Below are 10,391 nucleotides of genomic sequence, written 5' to 3'. Positions count from 1 at the left end.
CCATAGGCCGGGAGGCGCGAGGCGAAAGCCTGCCTCAGGGGTCACACTGCTAGCTGGGAAAGAAAACAGGTTCCAGTGACACGTCCAGCTGCTAAATGAGGTTTCTAGATGAGATTATTTATGTATGGAGCGTGTCCATAACGCAGTGGGAATGAAGAGGAACACCCCATAGGAAGGAGGGGAGGCAGCGGCGAGGCGGACCACCAGCAAATGCAAGGCACAGCCAAGGGAGAGAGCAAGCCTTCACCTCAAATGCTATTATATAAACGCAAAAGCCCACCAGAGCGACAAACACCAACTTCACGCTAAAAAATTAATACCTTAGAAACACAGCAGGTGGCAGTTAATTCACAAAAAAACACTCCAACGTGTAACAACCTTTTATTTATTTGCTCCTCCCCCCCCCCAAAGTCACGAAGGAACTGACAAGAACGGACGCTGTCAGTATTAGCGGTGAGAGTACTGAACAGGTACCCCAGGAAGCCCTCCACCCGCTCCCAGAGGGACGCGGGACGCGCCGCCCTGAGTGCGCAGGGCGATAGGACGAACACCGCAAACCTCCCCGCGGCCGGTCCAGCCCCGCCGGGCCGTGAGGGCGGGCGGCCCCTCCCACTCCCCTCAGCCACAACATGGCGGCGGGAGCGGCCCCGCTGTGTGCGCAGGCGCGGTGCGGCGGCAGCGAGGGGGCGTGGCCTCACCGTGGACCCGCCCCAGTTGGGCGGGGCCACGCCCCTTCCTCCGGGGCCCCAGCGAAGCCGCCGCTGCCGCCGCCCGCTTCCCGCCGCGGCCCCCCCCCTTCCCCTTCCCCGCATCCTCTGCGAGCAGCGGCCGGGCCGAGCGGGGAGATGAACACAGTGCTGTCCCGGGCCAACTCCCTCTTCGCCTTCTCTTTGAGCGTGATGGCGGCGCTCACCTTCGGCTGCTTCATCACCACCGCCTTCAAGGAGCGGAGCGTGCCCGTCAGCATCGCCGTCTCCCGGGTCACGCTGTGAGTGCGGGCGGGAGAGGGGCAGGGAGTGGGGCCGGGGTCCCCGAGGGGACGGGCGCGGAGGGCGACCGCCGCGGGAGCTCCCCGCCGCCGCCGCCGTGCCCATGGGCCGGGGCCGCGGCCGTCTCTGTCCCCGCCTCCCGCCGGGGCCAATGCGGGAGCCCCACGACGGCCTCCGCCGCCTCAGGGCCCCGGCGGGCGGGAGCAGGGGCGGCCCCGCCCCGGGCCTTCGGCTGCTGCTGCTTCTGGTTCTTCACCGGAGCCGCGCAGGCAAAGGGCGGGGAGGGGGCGCTGACAGGAAAATGGGCTGTTTTCACGCAACTGATGAGTTTGTTTAGTTCGGGTTTGGCCGAGTTACCGAGCTAAAGCAGCCCAGAGAGCTTTGGACCAGCCCGAGGTGTGTGACAGGAGCGGGCGGTGAGCAGCAGGGGTTGTGTTCCAGTGCTGTGTGCAGTTTTGGGCCCCTCACGACAAGACAGACATTGAGGTGGTGGAGCGTGTCCAGAGAGGGGCAGCGGAGCTGTGAGGGGTCTGGAGCACACGTCTGGTGAGGGGCGGCTGAGGGCCCTGGGGGTGTTCAGCCTGGAGAAGAGGAGGCCGAGGGGAGACCTTCTCGCTCTCTACAGCTCCCTGACAGGAGGGGGCAGCGAGGGGGGTCGGTCTCTGCTCCCAAGGAACAGGCGACGGGACAAGAGGGAACGGCCTTAAGTTGCACCAGGGGAGGTTTAAGATGGATATTAGGAAAAATTTCTTCACTGAAAGGGTTGTCGAGCACTGGAACAGACTGCCCAGGGCAGTGGTGGAGTCGCCATCCCTGGAGGGATTTAAAAGACGTGTAGACGTGGTGCTGAGGGACATGGGTTAGTGGTCAGTTTAGCAGTGTTAGGTTGATGGTTGGACTTAATCTTAAAGGTCTTTTCCAATCAAAATGATTCTGCAAAAGGGGAGGTGAGCACAAACAAAGAGGGGGAACTGCTGTTGCATTTTGGATTGGTTTGATATCTTAGGAAAATAAACCCCCATATTTACGCTAGATTGAGGAATGCAAACAGCATAAAACCAGCATAAAAGCATGTTTTCGGGTGTTCCCGGGAGCTTGAAATATGGAGCGACTCCAGAGGAGGCCATGAAGATGCTCTGGGGACTGGAGCCCCTCTGCTGTGAGGACAGGCTGACAGAGTTGTGGGTGCTCAGCCTGGAGAAGAGAAGGCTCCGGGGAGACCTTAGAGCCCCTTCCAGCACCTTAAAAGGCTACAGGAAAGCTGGGGACAAACTTTTTAGCAGGGCCTGCTGCAGTTGGATGAGGGGTAATGGCTTTAAACTGAAAGAGAGAAGACTTAGACTAGATATAAGGAAGACATTTCTTACAATGACGGTGATGAAACCCAGGCCCAGGTTGCCCAGAGAGGTGATCAGTGCCCCATCCCTGGAGGTGTTCAAGGCCAGGTTGGACACGGCTCTGAGCAACCTGATCTAGTTGAAGATCTCCCTGCTTATGGCAGGGTGGTTGGACTAGATGGCCGTTAAGGTCCCTTCCAACCCCAGCCATTCTATGATTGCAGCATACTAATGTTTAAAGGGTGGCTACAAAGAAGATGGAGACTCCCTTTTTACAAGGCATCACATGGGAAGGATGAGGGGTAATGGGTATAAGTTACTCCAGGGGAGATTCTGATTGGACACAAGAAGAAAATTTTTCACACTGAGAACATTCAGCCATTGGAATGATCTCCCCAGGGAAGTGGTGGATTCCTCATCATTGGACACTCTTGAGATTCACCCAGGAAGGGTGCTGGGTCATCTTGTTCAGATTGGCTTTTGTCAAGAAAGGTTGGACCAGATGATCCTTGAGGTCCCTTCCAACCTGGGATTCTACGATTCTAATTTGGATTAGATTTATAATGTACCAGTCCCTTCTGTGATGCACAGATCTGGTGTTAATGAGAGGCGTTATACCTTATTTGCTTTTCTTGAATTCCCGAGTTCTGCATACCTCGTTACTCCCCAGATTGACAGTGATTCAGAAATGAAGTCAAGTGCTTGATAAGGGTTAATACTTAAAAAGATGTTGCTTTTTCCAGAGGGATGGAAATACATAGCAAGGCTTAATTTGGGAAATTTTGGTGATTTTTCTTAATACTGTCTCCCAAAGTGTTTTTTTTTCTGCTGGTACTTTTTTTTTTTCCTTTGAGATTACTAAGATTAGTTTTAATGAAATGATATTTTCATGGATGAATTCTCAAACTTGAATAAATGTAACTAAGTTCATCATTCATAAAAATGTTGTTACATGAGGAATTAAGGTTCATAGCTGATTGCCATCCTGCTTATGGTAGTCCTCTTTGTACAGGGTAAGTTTGGTAAATTGATAAGCTTTGTGAATACGTATGAAAACATCTGCTGTGTCTATTTTCCATAATGTAGAAGAAAATAAGCATTTTCTTTATACTGCTACTTAGATGCGTTCCGGGGAGAAATCATCTCTGTTCTGTGAGCTATAAACGTAAACTCTGCTTTTCAGAGTGGTTGGAGTGTGTTGTATGAGACTGAGCACTAGAGGCTTTTATTTATGAAAAGTTGAGAAATAATAATTGAAAATAGTTGCCAGCAGACAGCTATGCTGCTGGTGTTCCAATCAGCTTTGTATATTTGGGGATGGCTAATGCATATTTTATTAAAATGAAATGTGGTGCAGTTTAGGCGTAGATAGATACCAATTTTCATTAACAGGAAAAAGCCTATAGGTTTTGTATAACTTACACCATTGTCATGGCAAGGCCCGTCATTCAAAACTGGGGCACTATAGTTTCTGGAAGGCAGGTTTTATTTTGTAATGTTGATTATGTTTTAGTCAAAAATATTTAAAAGAAAGTACAGAAAATGGATAAGGGAGATCTGTAATAAGAATAATAATTTATGTAATTCATGAAAGAGAAATAATGAGAAATTATAATCTTGTGTTTTCTTTTGTCGTAGAAAAAATGTAGAAGATTTCACTGGACCTAGAGAAAGAAGTGATCTGGGATTCGTCACATTTGATATTACTGCAGATATCCTTAATGGAAAAAATGGTTTGCGAACATTTTGAAATGAGAACATCTTGACATCTATTTTTGTTACCTTACAATCTTCAGATATTCAGGACTTGCGGAGAACAAACAATTTGTCTTAAAATATAAATTTAAAGCATTGAAAAGTAGTGTCTTGCATAGCTAGGGCAGTAAAATAGAACTTGGAATAGCTGTTCTGTCTCTAGTAGATGACCCAAGGCAAGTAGTTTTTTTCTTTTTTTAATGCCTATTTTTAAAATCAGGCTCTGTAGTGAAGTGCACTCTATCTAATAATGGGAAGTGCAGTTTAACATCTGGACAGTATTACTGTTAAGTGACGTTAGTATTGGTGGTTTGACGTGTGAATTAATTACAGGGTTTATATAACAGTGTTTTAACTGTCATACTGAATCTAGAAACTCAGAGGCACCTTTCAAACTCATTTTGTTGTGAGGCTTTTTTCCACGTAATACTTGCATACAAGTACCTGTCGTACTTTAAAAACAAAGAGATACTGTAATCCTTCACTTGCTTAGATGTTGAACTATCAAATTGTTAACGTTGAATAGTACGAAAGTTAATGGGAAGCATATGAAGTACTACAAAATCTGTCACACTACTTTTTGGCCTCTTTCTCATTGCTGTTACATTTTTGCAACTTTTGTATTTCTCTGCTTCCCTGTTGTCTGTTTTTTATTGGGGAAAGAGGGTTGTGTGTGGTTGTTTCTGTTTGGTTTTGTTTTGCGTAGGCTTTTTGACAGTAGAAGGGAATAATTTGTAGGATTTAGGGTCTTGATATGAAACAAATCAGTGTTTTTCTGCAGAGGTGGCTACCAAATATGAGGCAGCATGCTTTACCTCAGGTGATTACACTAAGCCTTGCTTTGCAGCTGGGCTGAGATTCCTGGGATTTTTCTCGGCCTGCTGTTTTTTGTCACTGTGTTAGGCAAGACATTGATTACCTTCGTGTTTCAGTTTCCCTGTTTTGGAGAATACTTCACTGTGTAAGCAAACCAAACAAAATAGAGATCTTGAATGCAACTCCTGGATAAACAGGTTAGTCAGATTTTTGCAGGTGTGTGTAGCACAGGAATAAGGGATTTATTTGTTTTTCAGCTGGAAGCAGGAGAGGTGAACCCTTAAGTCTGAGCTTAACTTCTGAAATGCTTATACGTATTAAAACCAGAGGTTAAACTTCTAAAGTAGATGAATTGTATGCAGTGCATATAGGGGAGGGCAGAGCAAGGCAGGCCAGGACCTCTGAAAGAAATCTTCTTATACAAGGGTTAATCTGCAGTATGCGCACGTAAATATTCCATGTTTTAATGACTTAATAGTAGCAACAGTTTTAAAGTTTTTTGATTAAAAGCTCTGGCTTAATCTTTCATGCCTGGCATAAATAAACCTTGCAGTGTGTAGAGTTGTAAAATACAACTTTCTGGTAGCTTGGGTTTTTTTTTTTGACAAAATTTGTAAAGTGATACTGGTACATGGGCTCTCTTAACTAATGGAAATGACACGTTAGTCCTAGGAAAAATTAAATAAAATGACAGTTAGAAAAAGAAAGAGGGAAAGGAAAGGGAAGGAGCCGGTTTTCACAAACTCATTTTAGCTTACTTAATTCGTGGCTGACTTTAGCAAGTGTTACAAAATCCTGTCAAGGGGAACTTCAGAATCTTGTTTGTTGCTTTGAGTTAGATGGTGAAAAATGTTCAAATAAAATAGCTCCAGCTATTGTTGCAGCAACAGCAATTAATTATTTAATTCTTTCCTTACTTGCCTTTTGAGTTAGGGGCTTAAAACCACGATGCAGTCTTGGGGTGAGTGGAACAAGATAGAACAGATTTTGAGGCTGGTTGGGGAATCTGTTTAATTTATTCTTTGAGATAGTGGCAAATAGAATAAAAAAGAGGACTGGGAAATAAAAGTTTACAGCTAATCTTTGTTTTGAGTTAAAAGGTCTTCTCCTTAGCAGTCACACATGGTGCATTTTATTGCTAAATCAACAGACAGGTATTTAGAATATCAGCTTTATTGTACAGATGGTCTCAAATGGCAGTCATCAAGTCTTTACTGTTGATCAAAAATCTGAGCGGAGTTTTATTCCAGTCTAATAAGCTGACTTTCTTTGTAGTAAGTCAGTAGTTAAATATGCTGATTCCTGGTGTCCCTTCCAATGTGAAATACTTCCCACCTACTAACTTCTCAAAGGTGGGTATTACAGGCCCCACTCTCTACACTCCACCAATTTTGTATTTATGTACTGTTTAATGCTGTTGTATCGCGATCCGTAGTTGGATACCAGAGTTCTGTGATAGTATAAATAATAGCTTTGAAGGTATTTACTGAAGAATTGTCTTACCTTTTATGTTTAAGGTTTTACAATAGATTGTCTAGCAGCATCTTATGGTTACTAGCTTGCAGTGTCAAATATAGAACTCTTAAATCGTTGGAGGAAATAGCTGTTAGATTTCATAAATAGTAAAAAAGCCCAACCACCAAACCAAAAACCTGTTGCTTTAATATGATTAAAATATATGTTAGAACTCTTGGAAGTGCTCTGATCTATAAATAAGATGAGGTATGTTGAAATGTAAGAGCTCACTGCAATTATCGTAGTCTATTTAGATTTAGTAAAAATAAAACAAGGTTATGTAAGTACAATATGGTATTTTTCTTAACACGCATACATCTGCAGAGTATATTTGACTGGAATGTTAAACAATTGTTTCTATATTTGTCTGCAGAATATTCAACGAAAAACAATGTAAGTATCAAAAAGAAAAGTTGAAGCAATTACCCATTTTGTACTGCAGCTATTTTTAACGTTCTGAAGTTCTGCTGGGAAGAGTTAAGGCACCAGCATTTCCTCCCAGCTTGGAGTGTTCTCACTGGCCTTCATGACTTGTTTTCGTGACAGTTTAACTTCAGGGGGGGAAGTTCACCTTCGTGAAACCCAACTTAATATGTTCCCAGCAGAGTGGGAGAAAAGTAACACATGCCTTGTTGTTCAGTTGCAATAGTGAACTGTAAATGAGTTTGTTTTTTTTTTTTTCACTTATTTACTCTGTCCATTTTACTTTTCCCCTAACGTTCTGCCGTTGATTGCTGTTAGAAAGATACAGTGGCCTCTGGTCTGGCCAGGTGTGGTGGGGTCTTTCGTTCGTAGATCACAAAAGCGTTTGCCTGTACCAGTTACTGTAGCCCCATAATATATTTATGTGGTCTTGTCATACTTCTCAAAATAATTGGCCATGCTGCATCCTTTAAATTGGTTGCTACTGATATTTCACTTTGGATCGCCAAAGGCTTTTTTCACTGATCTGGCAGGAGCTGTGTGGAACAGCGTATGGAAAATTTAATTAATGAGATGCCATGCTGCCATGGTACCCCTGAATTCTAGTTTAACCTACTGTGGTTACAGTGCGAGGGTCTAGTGAAGGCTTACGGTTTTTTCTTAACTTGCTACACAAAACTATCTCCCTTCCTTTTTTTTTTTTTTTTTAATTTTTTTTTTTTAAAGTTATTTTATACATGCTGGAGGGTATTGTGCTTGTACTAAGATCACTTTTAGGGTTCTTTATTAGGGTCTGGGTCTTCTTTGTTTCGTTTCATCACTTAAATTTTTTTTCACACAAATCACTAGTTCTCATAAATATTGAGAAATATTTTTTCTGAATTGTTCTATAAGGTACTAAACAAGACTTTAGCACCTGACTACTTAAAAGAACAGTATAAAGTTTCAAATACCCAAGAATTTGGGATCTGTCTTTTGAATTGTTCGTGCAATTGTTGGGCTTATGTTTGTAATTCAGGTAGAGATTTTTTTCCCATTAAATTTGGGAAAATGTTAAATACATAGGTGGTGTCACGGTAGCTCAGTTTAAGTCCTTTATTTGAAAGGAAGTCTAAATACCGCTTTAAAAGCAGCATACCTTTGCAATTCAAAAGGAAAACCCATGATACCTTGCAAGTCTTTAGAAGCTTATGAGTTTTTTAAATGGCTTTCTCATGTTTTATTGAGCTGTTCTTTGTTGTTTCTATTTATTCTATGCCACACTTTGGTGTGTAGTAGTACTAGTTTCCCCCACTCTGTAAAGCATTATTTTGTTAAATTAGTTATGGATTGCAAGCATGTACTTCAACTTTGGGGTTTTTAGATGAATAATGCTGTGAAATTCCAGTAGCTGAATACTTTCTCGTGAGGTACCTTGCCAGCTTAATTATAATTGTATTTTTAGGCTCTAAACCAGGTGGTGCTTTGGGACAAGATCATGTTGAGAGGTGATAACCCAAGGCTGTTCTTAAAAGACATGAAGTCAAAGTACTTTTTCTTTGATGATGGAAATGGTCTCAAGTAAGTATATCTGTTTTTTATTATTATTATTCATGGTGTCTTGACTTACTTGCATACATTGCATTTTGTATGGGTGTTTATTGCTGTGGGTGAGGTACATATATTCTATCTGATAATCTGTCAGGCTGTTACATCTTGCTGGTTGGATTGTTAGAAGATGACTTTGGGATACAAGATGCCCTGTTTCTTCTGTAGGCTGGGAGATGTGCTGCTAATATGAGCAATGGGCTTCTGGGTTTCTGTTTCCAGTGTTCTTGTCTGCATAAAGTTGGTTCTGTGATGCACTCAACTCCAAAGGAGTTAGGCAACAGTAAAAAAAAAAAAAAATAGTAATCTTATATGGAAAATAGGTAATACTTTGTGAAGTAACTGTGTAAAATTAAAAAGCCTGTTGTTTCTGGTTGAGGAAAACAATTTGTATCCTAATTTCACAGACTGATGGGGGTTGGAAGGGCCCTCTGGAGCTCCCCCAGTGCCACCCCCCGCCAGAGCAGGGGCACCTCCAGCAGTGGCACAGGACACGTCCAGGCGGGTTTGGAATGGCTCCAGAGTGGGAGACTCCCCCCCTCTCTGGGCAGCTGTGCCAGTGCTCTGCCGCCCACACGGGAGAGAAGGTCCTCCGCAGGTTGAGATGGAACTGCCCATGGTCAAGTTTGTGCCCGTTCCCTCTTGTCCTGTCACTGGGCACCACTGAAAAAAGACTGTTCCTATGCCCCTGGCACCCTCCCGTATTTATTTAATATCCCAATATATCCCAATTTATTTAATATTAGTATTTATTAGTTAAATTGGTTAACCAGATTATTTCTGCTGATAGTCTTTGTTGCTTTTGCAGGGGAAACAGAAACGTCACCTTGACTCTCTCCTGGAATGTTGTACCAAACGCTGGCATTCTACCTCTTGTAACAGGATCAGGACACGTGTCTGTACCTTTCCCAGATACCTATGAAACAACAAAAAGTTATTAAATTATAATACTGAACCCTAAGCAAGATATTTTTATACTTGTATATTGTGAATAAATTTTATTGCGGTTTCTTCTCGCATCCCATGCAACCCTTCAGAGAAAGGTACTTAATTTCCTCAGGTCTAACGGCATAGGAAAAGGAAATGAAAGTTCAGGGTTTTTGGTTTTGTGGTTTTTTTTTTTTTTTTTTTTTTTTTTTTTTTAATACAACATTGAAGCTGAAACTTAAGGGAAAGGTAAATTGTGGAGTAATGGGTTTGGGGGGGTGGAACTGAGGAATTTCTTTTTATTTTCTTTCTTCTGACCATCTGGGTATAGATCTCTTCTTTTAAATAAACATTTTTAAACCGGAAAGATAGTCCTACTGTGGTTTTTTGAGGTACTGTGATAGTTATTTAATCTGTGTAGAGCCTCAAATACACCTTCTGGAGTCGATTTCTGCGAGTGCCTGAAGGAAATGGTTACTCTGTTTGCAACTCTGTATTACAAAACATTTTAATCACCGCTTATAATGCAGCGAACTGGAAGAATAAAAAGAATTTTTTTAGTGCATTTAGCATGTCAGTAAGGAAAGTAAAAGCTTCGGGTAAAGGAAGACTCATTCCAGAGGGGGCTGGGACAACAACTGAATGTGCTGGGGACTTTCAAAAAGAGCAAATGTAGCCTGAAATTAAAATTAAGAGGTTTTAATACTGCAAATCGGGGGGGAAAATTATAAGAATTGCAGTGTGACAAACCTTTCAAAAGAAGAGACGCAAAAGGTTGGAGCAGAGTCTCCCCCTTTGCTGTGAGTTCACCCAAGAGCTGGTGGGTTTTGAGGAAGCCGACTTGCTTTTAAAAAAGGATCTTTAATATTTGTGGGTTCTTCCTAAGCGCTGCTTCAGTACCTTCTCCGTCTTGGTGCGTCAGCCGAGGAGGTCTTGAAAAAACTTCCAAAGAGTGCTTTGTCTTTTTTACAAACAAAGTTTTGTGAAAATGAAAGATATTTTCACAGGAATATTTTAGGACAATTTTTCACTGGTATCCAGC

General features: G+C 42.8%; 1 protein-coding gene across 1 annotated transcript; it reads left to right on the top strand.

Annotated features, from left to right (window-relative positions):
* Positions 1-736: 736 nt before the first annotated feature.
* On the top strand, positions 737-9,707 carry LOC309670933 (signal peptidase complex subunit 3). The gene is made up of 5 exons (XM_082482072.1): positions 737-988; positions 3,965-4,046; positions 6,737-6,805; positions 8,280-8,395; positions 9,231-9,707. The coding sequence occupies exons 1-5, from the start codon at positions 846-848 to the stop codon at positions 9,361-9,363; spliced, it is 543 nt and encodes a 180-aa protein (XP_082338198.1). The 5' UTR covers positions 737-845; the 3' UTR covers positions 9,364-9,707.
* The last annotated feature ends 684 nt before the right edge of the window (positions 9,708-10,391 follow it).

Source organism: Vanellus vanellus, assembly GCF_965231255.1.
Source record: "Vanellus vanellus genome assembly, chromosome: 4".
In the NCBI taxonomy this organism is placed as follows: domain Eukaryota; kingdom Metazoa; phylum Chordata; class Aves; order Charadriiformes; family Charadriidae; genus Vanellus; species Vanellus vanellus.
This window is presented reverse-complemented; position numbering and strand designations above follow the sequence as displayed.